General features: G+C 42.5%; 1 protein-coding gene across 1 annotated transcript in view; it reads right to left on the reverse strand.

The window, feature by feature from the left end:
- Positions 1-20,199, reverse strand: part of LOC124605901 (arylsulfatase B-like) — a 105,228-nt gene that overhangs the window by 35,872 nt on the left and 49,157 nt on the right. Inside the window, exon 5 of the mRNA XM_047137847.1 lies at positions 4,556-4,713. Within this exon, the coding sequence (XP_046993803.1) occupies positions 4,556-4,713 (158 nt within the window). The remainder of the gene's footprint in view (positions 1-4,555; positions 4,714-20,199) is intronic.

Here is a 20,199-nt window from a genome sequence, read left to right on the forward strand (position 1 = left end):
TCACTTTCTCTTTACAACAGAAGGAGTCCCTAGGTACTGAACCATCTTCTAAAGGGATGTGTAAATGAAAGGGTCACCATGTTCGTAGCTTTGTCCTACAGATTATCTCACTCGCCTACCTCATACTAATTGAATTTAACTTTCTGTTTATCTACCTGCTTTTGATTTTCAGTGGTGGTTCCACATCTATGTATCACCCTGTATAATTTATAGCATGTAGAATATTATCTTAGAGAGATGATCGTCAGTTTTCGACAACGTCCCAAAGCTTCCTAGTTAAAAATGATACACAGCTGTTCAAACTAGTGTATGAGTTCGCTAATCCATGGAGGCATCATAGTATTCGTACCTAAGCTATATTGTTGTAGTGGTCTTCAGTCCTGAGACTGGTTTGATGCAGCTCTCCATGCTACCCTGTCCTGTGGAAGCTTCTTCATCTACCAGTACTTACTGCAACCTACATCCTTCGGAATCTGCTTAGTGTATTCATCTCTTGGTCTTCCTCTACGATTTTTACTCTCCACGTTGCCCTCCAATGCTAAATTTGTGCCCCCTTGATGCCTCAGAACATGTTCTAGCAATCGGTCCCTTCTTCTTCTCAAGTTGTTCTACAAACTCCTCTTCTCCCCAATTCTATTCCTCCTCGTTACTTATGTGATCTACCCATCTAATCTTCAGCATTCTTCTGTAGCACTACATTTAGAAAGCTTCTATTGTCTTCTTGCCCAAATTATTTATCGTCCATGTTTCACTTCCATACATGGCTACACTCCATACAAATACTTTCAGAAGCGACTTCCTGACACTTAAGTCTGTACTCGATGTTAACAATGTTAACAAATTTCTCTTCTGCAGAAACGCTTTCCTTGCCATTGCCACCGAGCGAGGTGGCGCAGTGGTTAGACACTGGACTCGCATTCGGGAGGACGACGGTTCAATCCCGCGTCCGGCCATCCTGATTTAGGTTTTCCGTGATTTCCCTAAATCACTCCAGGCAAATGCCGGGATGGTTCCCCTGAAAGGGCACGGCCGACTTCCTTCCCCATCCTTCCCTAATCCGATGAGACCGATGACCACGCTGTCTGGTCTCCTTCCCCAAAAACAACCAACCTTGCTATTGCCAGTCTACATTTTATATCTTCTCTACTTCGACCATCATCAGTTATTTTGCTCCCTAAATAGCAAAACTCCTTTACTACTTTAAGTGACTCATTTTCTAATCTAATTCCCTCATCATCACCCGACTTAATTCGACTAAATTATAGATTTAATAAAACGTGTGCTGTGCGTTCTACATTCGTGCTACGTTAAAACGAAGTCCAACATGTTCTTTTCTGTAATTTCAGATTTTACGTTGGCTAAAATTCCGTGTTTAACGTACACTATAATGGAAAGCAACGCGAAGAGAGAATTTCTTCCGTTTCAATTTTTCTGCCAGCGAGACTGCTGCACTGCTTATCGTATTCTATGTTCTTCGTGTTGTCTACATGTCAAACGTTGTAAGTGAATTACGTCTTAAATATTTTTTGTTCTCTCTGCCTAACTTACCAGTAACATCATATTAACGATTTGAGGTTTGTGCACACGAATTATTTTTCGCCCTATATATATATATATATATATATATATATATATCTATATATATATATATATATATATATATATATATACAGGGTGTCCCATTTATCTTGACAACCCTAAATAACTCTTTGTCCAGATGCAAAATACAAAATGTTTCAAGCAAATATTCTTTAGCTTCTGGAGTTGTCAGAAAACAAAAGAAAACCAAGTAAATAAGACAAAATTAACTTTGACTCTCCTGTACCGTTGCCCAGGAGCAGAACATTCAAAGGTGCTCAAAGTGGTGACCCTGGTCACCGATACAGTGGTGCACTCGTTGAATGAAAGAATTACTGCTTCCAGTGTTGCCTACTGAAGAGGATTACATGCAAGCACGATACGTACCTGTATGTCCTCTGGAGTTGTTCGAATATCGCGATAGACAGAGGATTGAAATCAGGAGACCTAGCAGGCCAAGTAGCTGTTCCTCCTCGACCAATCCATCTGGCAGGATACTTTCGGTTCAGAACGCTACGTGCACGCAAGACATTATGTGCTGGACATTCACCGTGTTTATACCACATAAGCATTCTGGTTCTTAGCGGCACTTCATCCAGAAGGGGAGGAAGAATTCGTCTGAGGAAGTTGGCATACGCTGTGCCGTTAAGAATACCATTGATGAAATAATGGCAAATAATCGTGGTACCAAGAATCCCACACCAGATGTTAAACCTCCATTGACGCTGATGTTCCACCTGTCTAAGCCATCGTGGGTTATCGCTGGACCAATAATGCATGTTCCTTGTATTTACCTGTCCTTAGTTTGAGAAGGAACATTCATAGGTGAATAGGACATAGGAGAAGAAGTTCGGGTTGACGAGGAATTGCTGCTGTGCCCATTGACGGAACTGTACACGATTCTGGAAATCATTCCCACGTAATTCTTGATGTAGGTGTACATGGCAAGGATGGAATCGGTGGCGTGTAAAAATACGATGTACACTGGCTTTAGGAGTGCTAATCTCTGTTCAAGCTGTCGTGTGCTGACATGGAGATTCATAGCAACGGAAGCGAGAACAGTAATTTCGGCAGCTTCGTCTGTGCGAGTGCTAAGACGATTGCGTTGTCGCGGATTGAAACTTCTTGTTTCCTGAAGCGTCGCAACAAGACGAGAAAACATCCGTCACGAAGGTGGGTTCTTGTCAGGATATCGCTCTCTGCACAGTTCCGCTGCCAGCGTAGCATTTGGCCTACCTTGAACAACAACAATAAAAGAAAAGTTACGTCGATTCAGTTTGTAGGAAGGACAGCCTTTACTGTATGCCTACTCTAGACATCAGTATTCAAAATGACTAAAGTACTGTACTGAGTGTACCCGTGCATATAAGAAAATAGTATTGCAATTACTGTTCGGGTAACTTACATTCCCCATAGACGAGTAGCACTTATACCTTCTCTTCATTGATGTACATTCTACTCACACAACTCTTCAATTGATGGTTGACAGAACGACGGATGTGCATTCTACTTATGTTTACATCTGTCCTCTGTAAACGTCATCTCATCACGTGTATGTGTTCCATTACCCTGAATACCTTCACTAAGCGCTGGGAGCGTCAACGTCAATCGTGTAATAAATAAGGTTGTGTTTCAGTGAATGGTACATTGTGCTACATTTTTATATAGATCTTTAGGAGAGTAAATAAATTACCAAATAGAAACTACTGGATGCCATTTAAAAAAGTCATTCCGCTGGTCATATCTCTGTAAAAATCAAAGCTACGACGAAGGCAATCGTGCTGACTGATGTCTCCCTGACAGCTAAAGAGCATTTGCTTGAAACATTTTGTAATTTCCATCTGGACAACAGTTATTTAGGGTGGTCAAGATAAGTGGGATGCCATATATATATATATATGATGGGCAATATTTTTAACCACTCTGTCTCTCTCTCTCTCTCTCTCTCTCTCTCTATATATATATATATATATATATATATATATATATATATATATATATATATATTGTGTGTGTGTGTCAACAAGTAGAAATGGCCAGTCTGACACCACTTTGACAAAAATAGAAGCTTAGCCTAACAGAGAAAGTAAGAAATCCTGTGACTGAGCTGAAAAATGAACTCATAATTTATTCCAATTGAATTTCATTATGACAGCATGCTGCAAGAACACTGAGCACTTCCACCAATCTAGGGAGAAACTGGATATTAAGACAAATAATGAACCATGCTGAGTTAAAATTATTACCTGTTATTGTTGATATGCGCATATTTTTGTTGCTCCACAATATTATCTCTAAGCGCATTCTCACATGAGGAAAGCTCCTGTAATTAATCCATAATATTCTCCTACTAATCATTTTGAAACATTTTGCTGAGGAGCGTGAATGAATTTATTTTCCAAATAAATTGAACAAATAAATGAATTAACTGTCTGAACGCGCTGTATGTGCAGAAAGGCAGATGGGCCATGTTTTTAACCACTATCACACTGCTGACGGAAAATCGTTGCTTTCATAGCTTAAAAAGTGTTATAAAAATTTCCTTGACCTGTTGGGAAAAGGAAGGAAAAAGCGAAGAAGAAATTTAAAATGTGCTTAACAAGTGACTGAAACTGAGAAACAGAATCGAACAGCGTTAGAAACAGCTGAGAGATCATGGATAGAATCTGATAAACAGTGGGGACTAGCTGGTATAGTCGTCACACTTTTTATGTCAGCAGCTTGTATTGCTGTTTAAGACCTCATATCAAATGGGACTAGCTTTAGTGTATATGGAATCCATGGTTATTCTTTTTGAGAACGTAAGTTAATATTCGTGGGAAAGTGATTAATAACTTCATATTTCTTACATCATTGAACGCTTACGCCGTTATGTAACCTTGCGATGCGCTTATTCATGGTCTCTCAAAATGAGACTCACAATAAAGGAGGAACAAGAAAACATATCGGTGCTACAATGCAATGTCTGGCTACTCACCCCTCTGAGAGGGTAGTTGGAACCCCAGTTCGGAAGGATTCCACTTGTAGGAGCGCCGTTGTCGGCCGCGAACACTATGATGGAGTTGTCCAGCATGTCACGTTTTTCCAGGGCGGCCACAACTCGTCCCACCGATTCATCCATCTTCGAGACGACGGCTGTCAGAAGGAAAAATTGTGCACTGTCTAGTTTCGAACTGCAGCTCATACACTGATAACAAGATACGTGTACGTGCTGGAATCAAGAAATTATTTTCTCTTTTAAGCCATTGAGCACATTTCCAATATCTTTGTATTATAGATTAACGTCATTCCATTTTCCATTTTTGTAAGGATAAGGTATCTGGAAGACCAAATTCGACGATCGATTGACGAACAAAATTTTTAATCGAACTCCATTTGAAAGGAGAAAATATTGTCCAAAGGTTCTACACCACAACGAACCCAAGGCAAGTAGGATATGATGAAGGCTCATATTCAAAAGTTAGGCCAAGAAGAGAACGTCTAAAACTGAATAATAATGATTTTAACATATGGGTATTTTATCACCTATCATGATACCTTCTCTGTACCAGCCTCTATTTATGTACAGTCAATATTTGTTCCAAGACATCCTAATGTAAAATTTAAGGTACTATGGAATCATAGGCACTTCAGATTCATGTTTTTATCATATCTTAACGATTATAAGCATAGTGTATCAGATCTTTGTCTTCCACATACCAATAAGTACTCAGAATTTCAGCCACAAGATGCTATTTTAGTTCACCTATTGCTTTTTGAAGATGATATAAGTATAGAAATATAAAGTAATATTAGTTACCTCACTTACAAGCAATTGGTGAAATATTCGAAAACATCATCAAGTTGTTCACTAATTTACCATTGAATGTTGGAAATCCGCAATACATGCAGTCAGTGTTTCCCATGAAACACCACACTGTATGTACAGCGGTGACTAAATACTAAAATACAAGAATTAGAAACTGTTTAGGTTTTATGACAACACTCCGATCACAACCTTAAATGGGGAACTTACTGCCTAGCATTAACAAAAAAAGGGTTAAAATAGCTCTGAGCACTATGCGACTTAAATTCTGAGGTCATCAGTCACCTAGAACTTAGAACTAATCAAACCTAACTAACCTAAGGGCATCACACACATCCATGCCCGAGGCAGGATTCGAACCTGCGACCGTATCGCTCGTCGGCTCCAGACTGTAGCGCCTAGAACCGCACGGCTACTCCGGCCGGCCCTAGCATTAATAAAGCAACGCAATCAACTATATTTTCAGAGTGCGTGACTGCTACTATGGGTGGTTTAAACTTAAGAAACTAGTTCATTTTACATGTTTACGTTCACTAATGACTTATGAAATACATATCCGCGATGTCTTTTATTGACCGAGACAGAAACTTATAGAGAATCGAACCAGATTCGGGACTGGAAGCAGTACTTCGTTGCAAATAGAACTCAACACTCCGTTCTTAGTGGAAGAAACGTGATAAGTGCAAAGTTAACTTCATGAGTAATCCCAGGGAATGCTACAGGGATTTTTTAAATTTTTGTTTGGTGTTTCCATAGTGCTACCTTCCCTGAAGCTGGAATTCTGGGGCGAATAGATTTAGTGGGTTTAGGTAAGTTTTATTTACGCGTAGCTAGGGGCTAGGGTTCGCGGTCCTTGAGTCCAGTTGGGGTGGTGGTTACAACAATTTGGTAGTCACTGGGGTGCCTCCGACTTTCACGAGGTATCTTTATTCGATGCCACCGTACAGGGACTACCGAGGCAGTGTAGTCGGGGTGTTGAATTGTATGGCGTAACGCATCGAATTTTACCAATAGTTTCCACTTCGTCTCCATGATTTGTTCTCTGATCATCGGCAGTTGAGCTTCAATATACAAGTCATAGGTCTGGGCCCACCGAGGATCAAACAAGACAAAACATAAACACTGATTTTGAATTATCTGTAGGGGTCTCAAATTTGAGGGGCTGGTTATACCCCACGTTGAGCAACCGTACAACAGTGCAGGCACGATCGTTACTTTCTAAAGCTTGAGTTTTGTCCAGACATTCATTTTCCCACTAGACAGAATAGCATACAGCTAGTGCAATACATGAAGAAGTTGAACACTCTTGGCTTGGATATGTGGTTTCAAGAGTAACTTATGTTCGAGTACTTTACTCTGGTGGACCATGAGAATTCGTTGCTCTGGAGTAGGAGTCTGTTCCACAAGTTAGTAGGCCTTCGGTGAATGAAAAGGACTGCCGTGGTCTTGTCAGTACAAATGTGGTTCGCTGTGGCCCATTTGTCAGTTAGCAATACTTGTCGCTGCAGTCGACCGATTGCGGCAGTGATCCGTCTGCTTATAGTTAACAGAGCGGTGTCGTCCGCAAACTGGGCTAAGATGATGTGAGGTATCACAAGTAAATCATGAAGTATTTGGAGCAGCTTATCCCTCCCGCCAGGTTCTGTCATAAGCATTCTCAATATCCATAAACACGGCAGCCGTATAGCTGCAGAGGTTGATTTTGTATGCGATGTATTCCCCGAATTGTAGAAGCTGGAGTTCCGCCGTCAGGGAAGGTTGAAAACCAAACTGATCCGTTCTGATGATATCATGGTCCATGATGAGAGGTCGTAAGCAGATCGGGACGAGTCGTTCTAAAATTTTTGATAATGTCGGTAAGAGGCTAATCGGACGATAACTGGCTGGTTAGCTTGGGTCTTTCCCTATTATACGCAGCAGAACTACACGGGCCACATTCCAAGTGTCCAGACAGTAGCCAATTCTCATACAACCGTTATATAGCCTCGTGATCAGCACAAGAGGTTTCCGTGGGATGTGCTTAAGGTGAGAGTGTAATTTCACTTGGAGGAGAAGCGGAATAAGATCTCAAGTGTCTGGTGATCTTAAACGCTTCTGCAGGCTTTGTAATGTCCTGGTTAATACACTGGTCCGCTTCTCTGATGTCTTGAGCTCTCTGACTAACCCGTTCAGGATCCGCATCTTTTCCAAAGTCGTCTAGTCCGTTTGAGCCTCAAGCACGGAAGCCAAAATTTCGACTTTTACCAAACGACAAAGGCTCTTGGACCTTGAGAGCTCTCGACAATGGTTTAGGGTTTCGGAGATTGAGTACCTAGCTCCAGCGGTAGCTGGTATGAAGCTCAAGGACAGCCATGTTATCTTCCCATAGTTATTGTGTTCCACTGCCTATCTGTGCTGTTCGTATGTCTCTGATCAGCCTCATTTGGAACCGTTGCCAGCATCTCCTCTCTCTATTCTTGAAGGTTCTCAACTTTTGCAAAAGTGGCGAATAGGTGTCGTGGCATGCTGTTTGTCGATCCAATGTGAGACAGGTCCACTGGGAAGCGCAACGTATTTTCCTTGAGAGAGTAGGTATGACATGATCTTTTTGTTCAGTTATAGAGACATTTGCGGTAGAGTTAACATTAGTTTACAGGCACCACTCAAAGTGTTCCCTATAAGTTATAGTTGACGATTGGGTAAGCAGGTGGAAGCGAACCTCTGATATCACACCAACCACAGGATGGTTGTCAGACGTCAAATCGATCAATGTCTGTAAACGGAGATCCAGCCTCGATTTCTGTAACATCGCTATATACAAAATATCTGAACTCTATGCTGGATTCGACAGAAAGTGGATGGAGTCGTCTGGCCAAACGTTATTGCTCCAGTTTGTGAAGGTGAATCCCCCGTGGGTTGTTGCACGTCGAGTTCCACGTGTAGTGTTTAGCGTTAACATAACGGATTTCTTGAGAAAGGCTGCTGTGCCTCCCTACGACCGTTCGCACGGTTCGCCCTGTATGCTGTCATGTCCTTCAGGTGAAACGACTGGGTAGGGTGGAGATAAGCCCGGTGACAAGAAGGATATCATATGGTACTGAACAATGAAATGTTCCATATCGAGTTTCTTGTGCAAAAGGCCGTTTGCATTGAATACGCAAAGTGAGTAATCGGTGGCTCTTGATACATCTACGGGCCACTGCTGGCGATGAAGTGTGACATGGTCCCATCAGAAAACATCCTCAATTTCATAAGGGTGTTAGATGCAGCCTGAAATTAGCGCAATGTATCTTTGATGATGGCGAAGATGTTTCCATTCTACAGTGACATGAAGTTCTTGAGACTAGTAAATATTACCTGAAGTTCCCAGAAGTCGAATGATGATTGTCCGCTATTTGAAGTGGTCGCTTTGGCCATCCCGTCAGTGAGCCGGTTGTGTTAATTGACGTCGTGGTCCGAACCTGGCGAGCTGGCAGCGTTGGAAAATTCTTAGGAGTTGCGATATTCGATTGTGCTGTAGTTTTCGTGGCCTGCTGTTTTCGTTCTCTGATTGGTTGTCCTGGTGCCATGTAGGTCCTCAGGGCTTACTGAAACGTGGTGCAGCCGCGCCATGTAGCTAGGTGATCACTTTCACTGTTTGCACACATCGCTTTCTGAGTGCATGGTGCTTGACAGTTTTTGGACTGTTGGCTGTCCCCACATCTGAGACATCTGGTGGGTAAATTATAGTATTTGGTGGTATGGAACAATCTCGAACAGCGTTTACACTGTGTTGTCCCTCCTTTGCATTGGAGAATTCAATTTCATTTCTTGTATCCATTATGTAACGCACGCTGTGGTTGGAATCGCTAGTTGGACATGCAGGCAGGGAGGCACAGTAGACAGGCTATACTGGAAGGTTGTTGGTTTTGTCATCTCTGGACTTAAACTGATGAACAACTTTGGGGAAGCAAGTGGTGTGGAGCTCCACTTCAAATTCTTTGACAGGTATGTTTTATTGATCACCTTGAGATTCTTGACTGCTGGCAAGTGGAGTGTGAAGAAAAGGATCTTGGATTGTTGGAAGATTCACCATCGTTGGTCTTTCTAGTGGTACTTAATTGTGTCACGCTTATAGACACTCTGATGAGCCCAGTGACACGTTTCTTCAGCTCTATGTTTAGGGACAGACATTTCTCTGTATATTGGGTTGTGATGGGTGGACCTATCACATTCAGTGTTTTTGTTGCTTGAGATGTACTAGGTGAAGTAATGCTTGAAGCAGCGGTGGCGGGAAGTGTCGTTGACAAATCCATATGTTCGACTTCAATAGCGAGCGGTTCGAAAGCACTGGTCTGTTGACTTCATAGCGTCTTAATCGGTCTCCGATATCGGGTACGCCTGTTATTGTGTTCAGAATATTCATCTGCATCGTGATCAGTTGTTTTCAATCCGCGCCTGGCTGCTGATTCTCTGGCCTGTTGATCTCTCCTCTTCCTGTTGCTTCGATTATCGTATGATCTTGGTCTGCTGGCCGACGCTGAATGGTCATAGTGGGAGGAGTGTACACACTAAGTGCGACCGTCCTGAGCTGTGAGCCGGACCTTGATAGTTGTCTGGGAGGGCGTAGGCTGGTCGCTCGCACAAGGGGCCCAGCCCCTCCGTCGGTCTTCGTTGTTGCCGTACCAGGGTGTGACAAATCCAAAGCCTGGGTTTTCACAATCGAATGTCTCGCCGCCATAGCGTGGGTGGTCGTCTCGGTAATCCTGTCTCCATAGCCTGGATTGACGTATTCGAATGACCGTCTTGCATAGCACGTTAGAGCGTCAAAATCCCGAGATGGGTCGCTCCAAATGTTCAGAACGGGGATGAGATCCGGCGGCCTTTTTGACCAACGTAGGATTTGGAAAGCACAAGGACAAACAGTAGAAATTTCCAAGAAGTGCAGGCAAATATCTCCTTGCTTAAATGTAAGACCAGAATGATTTGGCATGAGGGCAACTTTCGGGGCGTAGAATATCGCCCATACACGGCTGTACTGTGAGGGTGCAGCAGATGAGGACCAAATGGCTCCTGCTATGGAAAGAAATGACACCGCAGTCCATCATTCGAAGCTCTCAGGCCATATGGTGGGCGACAGCCAGTTTTGTATCCCACTGCTGTCCGAGGCATCTCCAGACACGTCTATGGCCTGGAATCTCATTGACTGTAGAATAATTGTCTTCAGTGATGAGTTCCACTTCGATCTTACTCCCGATGAACAGCTGAAATGTGTACGGAAAGGCTCCAGACCTCGTCAACCCGTAGTGATGGTCCAAGGTGCCATTTGTTTTCATTGCAGGACCCCTTTGGTAGTCATCCACGGCACCCTTAAAGCCCACTGGTACGTTGACGATACTCTGCGCCCCGTTTTGTTGTCTTATGGCAAGCCAACCTGTGCTTTCATTTCAGGAAGATAATGTCAGACTCGGGGAGAGTTTCTACCTCTTATCTTCGTGGTTGGCAAACCATGTTTTCGTCAGTAAATTCGCCGCATCTCTCCCCAACTGAAAACGTCTGGAGTATTATGGCCAAGGCTCTGCAACCAATCAGGGATTTTGACGATCTAACGTGCCGGTTGGAGAGAGTTTGTCACATCCCTAGGTGGGACATGAAACAACTCTATCAATCAATGTCAAGCGTAATAAGGACCAGAGACGAACCAAAGCGTTACTGGCTTGTTCAGTTTGTGAATATCTTTCTGTTGAATATTTTATTAAAAATATTCTAGTATTACATGTACATCACATCTAACGATTTTCGTCCAGTTCGGATAATCCCTTCTTGGCACGTCTCTGTGTTACATGTAATCTATTGCGCATGAATGGCTGAAGAGGTCCACTACTGTCAGAATACATTATTGGCAACAAATCGTTGGAAACAGTAACTACCATAAAATACCTAGGAGTGATGATAAAGAGCAACCTATAGTGGAATGAACACATAAAACAAATAGTAGGAAAAGTAGGTGCAAGTCTGACAGTTACTGGAAAATCTTAAGGAAATTAAATTAATCCCCCAAAGAAGTGACTTACAGAACACTTATTCAATCGATTCCTGAGTATCGGACATCAGTCTTGAAACATCGCCCTGAAAGATTAATAAAAGAGGTAAAGAAGGCCATAGAAGAGCGACGACTTTCGTCACGGGCCCGTTTACTCGACTCGGCGGGAGAGAGTTACAGAGATGCGCAATAAAGTCCAGTTGTAGACACGGCAAGAGAAGCGTTGTGCTTCATGGAGAGGTTTATTTTTGTACTTTTGAGAGCGTACATTCCAACAACTACTTCTTAATAGATATGTTCATCGATGTCCACTGTAATAGTCAACATATTTTTCTCGCAAAATAGAGAAAAGAGCATTAAAGTAACATTGTGACATAAATCAGCCTCTACACGAACGCTAAGACGTCAATATTGGTACACAAATGAGTCAGATACATGGATATACACTGGGATGTAGCTGGCCTTAAAGAGTTATTTAACTACCAGGGTTAAAGCTGAGAGTTACACATTTACGCGGACGTACTGAAAAGTAATGTCTCCGAATTTTATATTATTCTGTCAATATCGGTTGAGGTATTGCGATTACATAGAAAGAAGGATCCTTTATTGTATGATTATATGATAGCGGAACAAACACTGGTAGCAGTTACTTCTGTAAAATATCTGGGAGTATGCGTACGGAACGATTTGAAGTGGAATGATCATATAAAATTAATTGTTGGTAAGGCGGGTACCATGTTGAGATTCATTGGGAGAGTGCTTAGAAAATGTAGTCCATCAACAAAGGAGGTGGCTTACAAAACACTCGTTCGACCTATACTTGAGTATTGCTCATCAGTGTGGGATCCGTACCAGATCGGTCTGACGGAGGAGATAGAGAAGATCCAAAGAAGAGCGGCGCGTTTCGTCACAGGGTTATTTGGTAACCGTGATAGCGTTACGGAGATGTTTAATAAACTCAAGTGGCAGACTCTGCAAGAGAGGCGCTCTGCATCGCGGTGTAGCTTGCTCGCCAGGTTTCGAGTGGGTGCGTTTCTGGATGAGGTATCGAATATATTGCTTCCCCCTACTTATACCTCCCGAGGAGATCACGAATGTAAAATTAGAGAGATTAGAGCGCGCACGGAGGCTTTCAGACAGTCGTTCTTCCCGCGAACCATACGCGACTGGAACAGGAAAGGGAGGTAATGACAGTGGCACGTAAAGTGCCCTCCGCCACACACCGTTGGGTGGCTTGCGGAGTATCAATGTAGATGTAGATGTATTCCGTGTGATGAATATTACTTGATCGAATTTCCGGCTTCGCTGACCCAAATTGCAACCCTCTCCCGCTAGTTGGCTCCAAATCGTAGCGGGTGGAATGGCAATGTGTAAACTAAGTACGCCGGTGCATGAGAAGCAGCATGTTTTGATCGAGTTTCAAATACGAAGACTTCATCCACACACGGAGCACCCTATCATTGAGCATGCCAATGCCAGACCACACACTAGCTTCGCCACATCTGCAACAATCCGGCGTCTTGTGTTTACTGTAGCCGATCATCCACGATACAGTCCCGAAGTGGCCCCATCCTATTATTACCTGTTCCCAGTACTTAAGAACACCTCCAAGGACTCTACTTTGATGATTATGATGCGCAACAAAAACAAGTGATGTTGCGACTCTGTGAGCAACGTCACACATTTTACAGTGACGATATCAACCAACTGGTATCTTGTCTGGAGAAATGTCTTCATTGCCTGGGTGAATTTGTCGAGAAATAAATGTGTTGAATATTAATAAATTTTAGTTTAATTTAAAACGCTTTCGGAGTTTTTACATACAAAAATCGAAGGCATTACTTTCCAGCACGCCCGCATACCTTTGCTCCGTGTCAGCGTTTAGCAACTCGAACGCTGAGGTACCTTGCTGCTTTCTTCTGACAGCGACGGAAGCGAGCCAACAGTACTACCATGCTGATGGGTTTGTAGAATTGCCGTATCACCTACTTTGTGGAACATACCGTGACTATGGCATCCAAACGTAGTCCCACTGCTCTGCTGCCTTGATATATGTTATAATTTGTGCTGTACGATCGTAATTATTCGATCCGGTCCAAATTTTTAATTTGTTTTACGAACTGTACTCTGTACACTGCAATTAGTGATCTGCGGTCGTAATTATTCCGGTCGTTCAATTTTTTAATATGTTTTACGAACTGGCGCCACATTGTTCTCTACCTTGCTCGCCTGTACCTTCGCTCCCATGATGAAAAAGTCATTACAGAATCGTTTTTCTCCCATGTATCCCCATTCAAATGCAGATTTCAGTTAAAATAGCATGACTAAATTTTGAAGATCATAGAAGTTTCTACAGACTCTCTTCCATATCTTATAGTTTCCGAAAAGTAAAGCCTTAAAAATTCGTGTAACTCATCAAAAACAAATAAAATTTACGACTAGATTTAATTCTGTGATAGTACCTCGTTTGTGACACAGTTCTGAGGAATATTAACTGTCAATAAGGTTGTAGAACGAAAAATTTGGCTATAAGACTTGTATCTTCTATATTTCATTGTCTCTTTGGATGTCGAGGTTCTAACTCAGCGAAATCAGGTCGAAAATTCAATGTCAGCCATGCAGTGATACGAAGCAGTCATTCCTTGATTCTTCCTTTTTTTTACGTATTTCATTTTCAATTGTTTGTACCACCAAAACGAATACGTGACCGACATACATCATCAACGTAATCGCAAAGTGACATTAATAAACGAAAAATCACATACGACTTCTAAAAATTGTAAACAGATTTAGTGTCCTTAAATTATCATTAACTAATATACTTAAGTCATGAATAGAACTACAAAAATTAGTTTAAATAACTTATAATGTTATTAAAGTTTATAATAAACTCCCTGACGCTTCTAAAACCGCAAAAAAACCAACTTAGTGTGATTCATAATAATCTTAATTACAATATCTGCCTTTTACTCGGTCCCGGATCAATTTCAGTGTAGTTTTTCAGTGTGTCATAAGCCGAATCAGTGGCAACCGGTCACCCAAATTCCTTGTCATTACCAACGAAGGCTTCTATAGCATTCTCCCATTAGCTGCCGTTGCTGTGTATATGTAATAGTGAGGCTTCCGAGGAAGATTGGGTTTATCGTCCCGTCGACATCGAGGTCGTTGCAGACTGAGATTATGTCAAGAATGGGAAGGAAATCGGCCGTTCCCTTTCAAAGGAATCATCTCCGCATTTGCCTGGAGCGATTTACAGAAATCACGGAAAACATAAATCTGGATGTCTGGACGGACGTTTGAACCGCCGTCCTCCCGAGTCCGAGTTCAGTGCGCTAACCACTGCGCCACCTCTCTCGGTGAGCATTCCAAACATTGAGTTTCTGTAGGAGTACCTTTTCTGCATTGGTGGGATACTAAGTTTCGCAAAATCTTGGAACTGGTACTGGAGTTGATAAACAGCGTCCTACTTCCAATAGTTGGATACTTATCGTGTCCAAGGCAAGTCAGCAGTTGCAACTATGGCTTTTAAGAGTGATGCTGGACTGTGGTGGGTGGTGGCTTGATGGATTAAATTAATAAATTTTCATTCCATTGACAAAAAGTTATTATTTCAACTTTAAAATTAGTTTCTCGCCTCAGATATTACATCGAAATAATTGAACATATGATTAAATCTATTATATATATTCTTAACAAGGTTTTCTTACAATTGTTATATTTACACCTCGACCAGCTCAAAAATAAGTTTTGCATCACCCCGGTTCCGAGAGTTACGGAACCTGTATAGGAAATTGGAATAGAGATCAACACAAACATTAGTTCCGTCCTTTTTATTGCCCATGAAAACCCCACATTGAAAGTTGTACCACCATACAGCGAGAACTTCAGGAATGGTGGTCTACACCGCTGTACACACCAGTACCTCTAATACCCAGTAGAACGTCCTCTCGCATTGATGCATGTCTATATTCGTCGTGGTATACTATCCACACGTTCATAAAAGCGCTGTGGGTCCAGATTGTCCCCCTCCTCAACGGCGATTCGGCGTATATCCCTCAGAGTGTTTGGTGGGTCACGTCGATCCTAGGCGTATTCGATAGGGCTCATGTCTGGAGCACATGCCGGCCACTCTAATCGAGCGATGTTATTATCCTGAAGGAAGTCACTCACAAGACGTGCACGATGGGAGCGCGAGTTGTTGCGCATGAAGACGAGTGCCTCGCCAACATGCTGCCGATATGGCATTTACGTATCGTACAGCCGTCACGGCGCCTTTCATGACCACCAGCGGCGTACGTCGGCCCAACAAAATGCCACCCCAAAACAGCAGGGAACCTCCATCTTGCTGCACTCTCTGGACAGTGTGCCTAAGGCGTTCAGCCTGACCGGGTTGCCTCCTAACACGTTTCAGACGATTGTCTGGTTGAAGACATATGCGACACTCATCGGTGAAGAGAACGTAATGCCAATCCTGAGTGGTCTATCCGGCATGTTGTTGTGCCCATCTGTACCGTGCTGCATGGTGTTGTGGTTTGCAAAGATCGACGTCGAGGGTCAAATTGCGCATCATGAAGTCTATTTCCAGCAGTTTGAGTCGTAATACGATGTCCTGTGGCTGCACGAATAGCGTTATTCAATATGTTGGCGTTGCTGTTAGGGTTCCTCCAAGGTAGCGGTCGTCCACTGCAGTAGTAGACCTGGGGCGGCATGAGCGAGGCATCGACAGTTCTTGTCTCTCTGTATCTCCTCCATGTCCAGACGCATCGCTTTGGTTCACTCCGAGACGCCTGGACATTTCACTTGTTGAGAGCCCTTCCTGCCACAAAGTAACAATGCGGACGCGCTCGAGCCGGTGTATTGACCGTCTAGGCACGGTTGAACTACAGACAACACGACCCACGTCACTGTAGCCGAGAACTGGTAAATGTGATGAACTGTAATGATTCCACAACCGTGCGATATTAGCATGCAGTGGGGAAGGTTTAAAAATCGGGTTTATGGCTACCGCATTCTCTAAGCCAAAATCACAAAAATCAGCAGGTGCTCCTTTGCTTGCTCGTCGTCAATTTTCTCGTGGACAACACCAACCATTCCTATCCTGCATCGTTACTGGTGACGATAAATGGTGTCTTTACGCAAACATAAAGAACAGAAAGGAATGGTTTAGTAACTCCTAGTACAAAGAGCTGCACTCATCCACAAATCGTAATGTGAAGCACCTGGTGGAAGAGCGACAGAGTGGTGAACTACGAATTGCTTCCTCGAGGTTTAATCGTTGGTGCTGACGTTTATTGTCAACAACTTAGACATCGGGCAGACGCAGTCCAAGAACAACGACCAGAAATATTGCGTGGAGTGACGCTACTCCACGATAACGCTAGCCCGCATTCTGCTACACTGACAAAAATCACTATACAAGAGTTTGGTTAGGGATTTCATTCCGCACCCGCCGTATTCACCTGATCTTGCGCCCTCACATCTTCTCCTTTTCCGCTCTCTATGGGAGACCTTCAAGGAACTTCCTTTCCGGATGTAAATACACTCCAAACATGGCTCGAATTGTTCTTCACCCCAAAACTACTTTATTTCTATAGTCGCGAAATCGATAAGTTACTCCAGCGTTGGCAGGCTGTCTTAAATGGTGAAGGAGATGACTAAAATCTCTGTTATGTGTACCTGTTGTGTTAATTAACTTATGAGGAAACGCTACGAACTCACGCACCAACGCAATATGTAATATGTCGGTCTCCGACACAATATGAGTTGCGGGCCCACCAGAAAGGAATCTTTTGGAAACATGATATGTTAACGCAATGGAATGGATCAATTTCAACACTTTTTAATGTCACTATGTTGGCATACGAATCACATTCGATCTCTCCGGATTGCATTAGTTTCATAACTAAAGTGAGAGTCAACACATTATGTAAGTCTTTGCCATGGTTAGTACACTTCATTCGATTCGCTAACTAATTAACATCGGCTATGCACAATGATTGGTTTTTTCTCCTTTTTGTACTGTATAAGATACACGACATACATACCACTCTGTTTTTGGAGTTTTATAGCTAATTACAGACTTAGTATTGAAACTGATCTATTATGTTGATTAAAGAGTACTGTTGTATGGATCGGTTTCGGTTTTCACGCAGTTTACATTCGAAGGAAGTGTGATTGATGTCTCCTATAGTTACTCTATCACACTCGCAGTAATATTTGTGTTGGACGTGTATTCGATGAAGAATGCTGTGGAATGACGCATGAGTAAATACCATGCCAACTGTAGACCTAACAAACTTTTTATTTGTTTGGATGTGTGGAACGAGAGCTTCGATGTAATGTTTCGCAATACATATCCTTTACTGCATATCGCTGACTGATATACGTCTTCTCACTGGCGTCTTGCTTGTCTGTATAACGATGTCTACAGGTATTATAGCGCTACTAAGATGTTTTGGTTCAAATGGTTCAAATGGCTCTGAGCACTATGGGACTTAACATCTGAGGTCATCAGTCCCCTAGAACTTAGAACTACTTAAACCTAACTAACCTAGGGACATCACACACATCCATGCCCGAGGCAGGATTCGAACCTGCGACCGTAGCAGTCGCGCGGTTCCGGACTGAAGCACCTAGAACCGCTCGGCCACAGCGGCGGGCACTAAGATGTTTTGAAATACGCCATTTTGAGCAGGGATCTTCGCTACGTCAACGACGGTATCACAATATTTACTCTTAGCTTGTAACGTGATACACGTGAAGTTTTACTTTCATTCCGACATTTTTTGTTTCGTTCGTGGCTTTCAAAATGTTCTTGAGAAGAGCTGGTATAAACTCACGATTCTTAAGGTAAATGGTTTTTATATTTGCTAGCTAACGTTCCAAGTGTCATTTTATCACTAAACGCAGTTTCAGTGCTCTTGTGTTCCAGATATGCTACTGCATATCTATAGACTTATTCCAAGTGTCAGATCCTGAAGAATAAGTTTCAAACGTTACAATTAAATGGCGGATGGTAGAATTAAGGTAAGCGTGCCACTGTTCCGCAAGGTTTACACCAGAGTGTTGAATCAGAAAAAGATATGAACCCATTCCATGTCATTCTAACGTATAAACTAGACTTCTTTGATTTTAAAAATGTTGCTGTAACATTATTACCAATGCAAATTTATAATGTCGCCAAATGTAGTCTGCTTATCCATCCGAAATAGCTGTTAAAAATTCTTATTCTGAAACAGAAGAATGGGAGAAAAAAAAGTCGACATCTTCAAAAAAGGGAAGACTATGGGCGATATATGCCACAACATACTAAATCTGAAACACCAGCCAAATTCATCCGTTGAGGGGAAAAAAAGAAAAAGAAACTAATTGACTGCAGTTGTACTAACTATAACATTACTTCTATATGTCTGTACCTGTGTTGTCACAAATAAAAGGTAGTGCTTCAGTGTTAACTTCAAACAGAAACCTTCTTATTGGAATTTTCAGTTCCCTGGTATGCCACTTAGAATGTTTCTAATAAAGTATTTATGTTGTAGCTGGTACCCTTTAGTTATTGCAGTGAAGAGGCGAGTAGGACAATTCTCTGGTATCAGAAAACCTTCCCCATTTTTGGATACAAATAAGTCATATACAGATAAACGCATATTTATCTTTAATCTTTGTAACAAATTTCAGATTTGACAAAAATATGAGAATTGTGAGTCCACCTTGATGAAAACAGTTTTTGCTGTTTATTTATTGATTTATTCCCCAGACTAATTCCAGCGACAAATATCCCCATCATCAGTGGTTTCGTGATCTACATATCCTGAAACACAGCAACAGTTTACACAGACAACTAACAACAGAAGTAAACTACTACAAACAAAAGGCTTTAGTGGGAGGAAAAACGTAAGAAACGAAAACACGACACTTTGCAGCAACACACACTTTACCGCGCTGAGAGAACTGACCCAGGACACAGAACAGAAACCACACTCACGCACAAGAACCACTCCTCGATCATGCACGCAGACATAAATAAGAGAAAGAAGTTGTCAAAACTCCCGCACAGAAACATAAATAGGAAACAGAAGTTGTCAGAAGTCCCGCTACAATTTTCATAGCCTCCTCGCAATATGCGATACATTTCTCGCAACACGCACGAATTGCAAGATGGTGCAATGTTCTGGATTATGAACGTAGTGGGGAAGTTTAGTTTTTATGTGTCTAAAATTATCTGCAAGCCGTCCAACGAACGTGACTGTCCGACAAACTAAGTAAGAGCCAAGTACATACAAATACAGTATCCAGAACACTACCACAATGCTAACTGTATAACAATGACATACGTAAGTTCATGAATGAGACTTTCACCCTTCAGCGGAGTGTGCGCTGATATGAAACTTCCTCGCAGATTAAAACTTTGTGCCATACCGAGACTCGAACAGGGGACCTTTGCTTTTCGCGGGCAAGTGCTCTACCTGAGCTACCCAAGCACGACTCACGCGCCGTCCTCACAACTTTACTTCTAGCAGTACCTCGTCTCCTACCTTCCAAACATTACAGAAGCTCTCCTGCGAACCTTGCAGAACTAACATTCCTGAAAGAAAGGATATTGCGAAGACATGGCTTAGCCACAGCCTGGGGGATGTTCCAGAACGAGATTTTCACCCTGCAGCGGAGTGTGCGCTGAAATGAAACTTACTGGCAGATTAAAACTGTGTGCCAGACCGAGACGTAAGTTCATGTTTTTGTTTACGTTTACTAACAGCCGCCCACACAGTTGCAGGTGACACGATGTATGGAGAGAAAAACGGCAACAGAAAAACAC

Source organism: Schistocerca americana, chromosome 3, assembly GCF_021461395.2.
Source record: "Schistocerca americana isolate TAMUIC-IGC-003095 chromosome 3, iqSchAmer2.1, whole genome shotgun sequence".
NCBI lineage: Eukaryota > Metazoa > Arthropoda > Insecta > Orthoptera > Acrididae > Schistocerca > Schistocerca americana.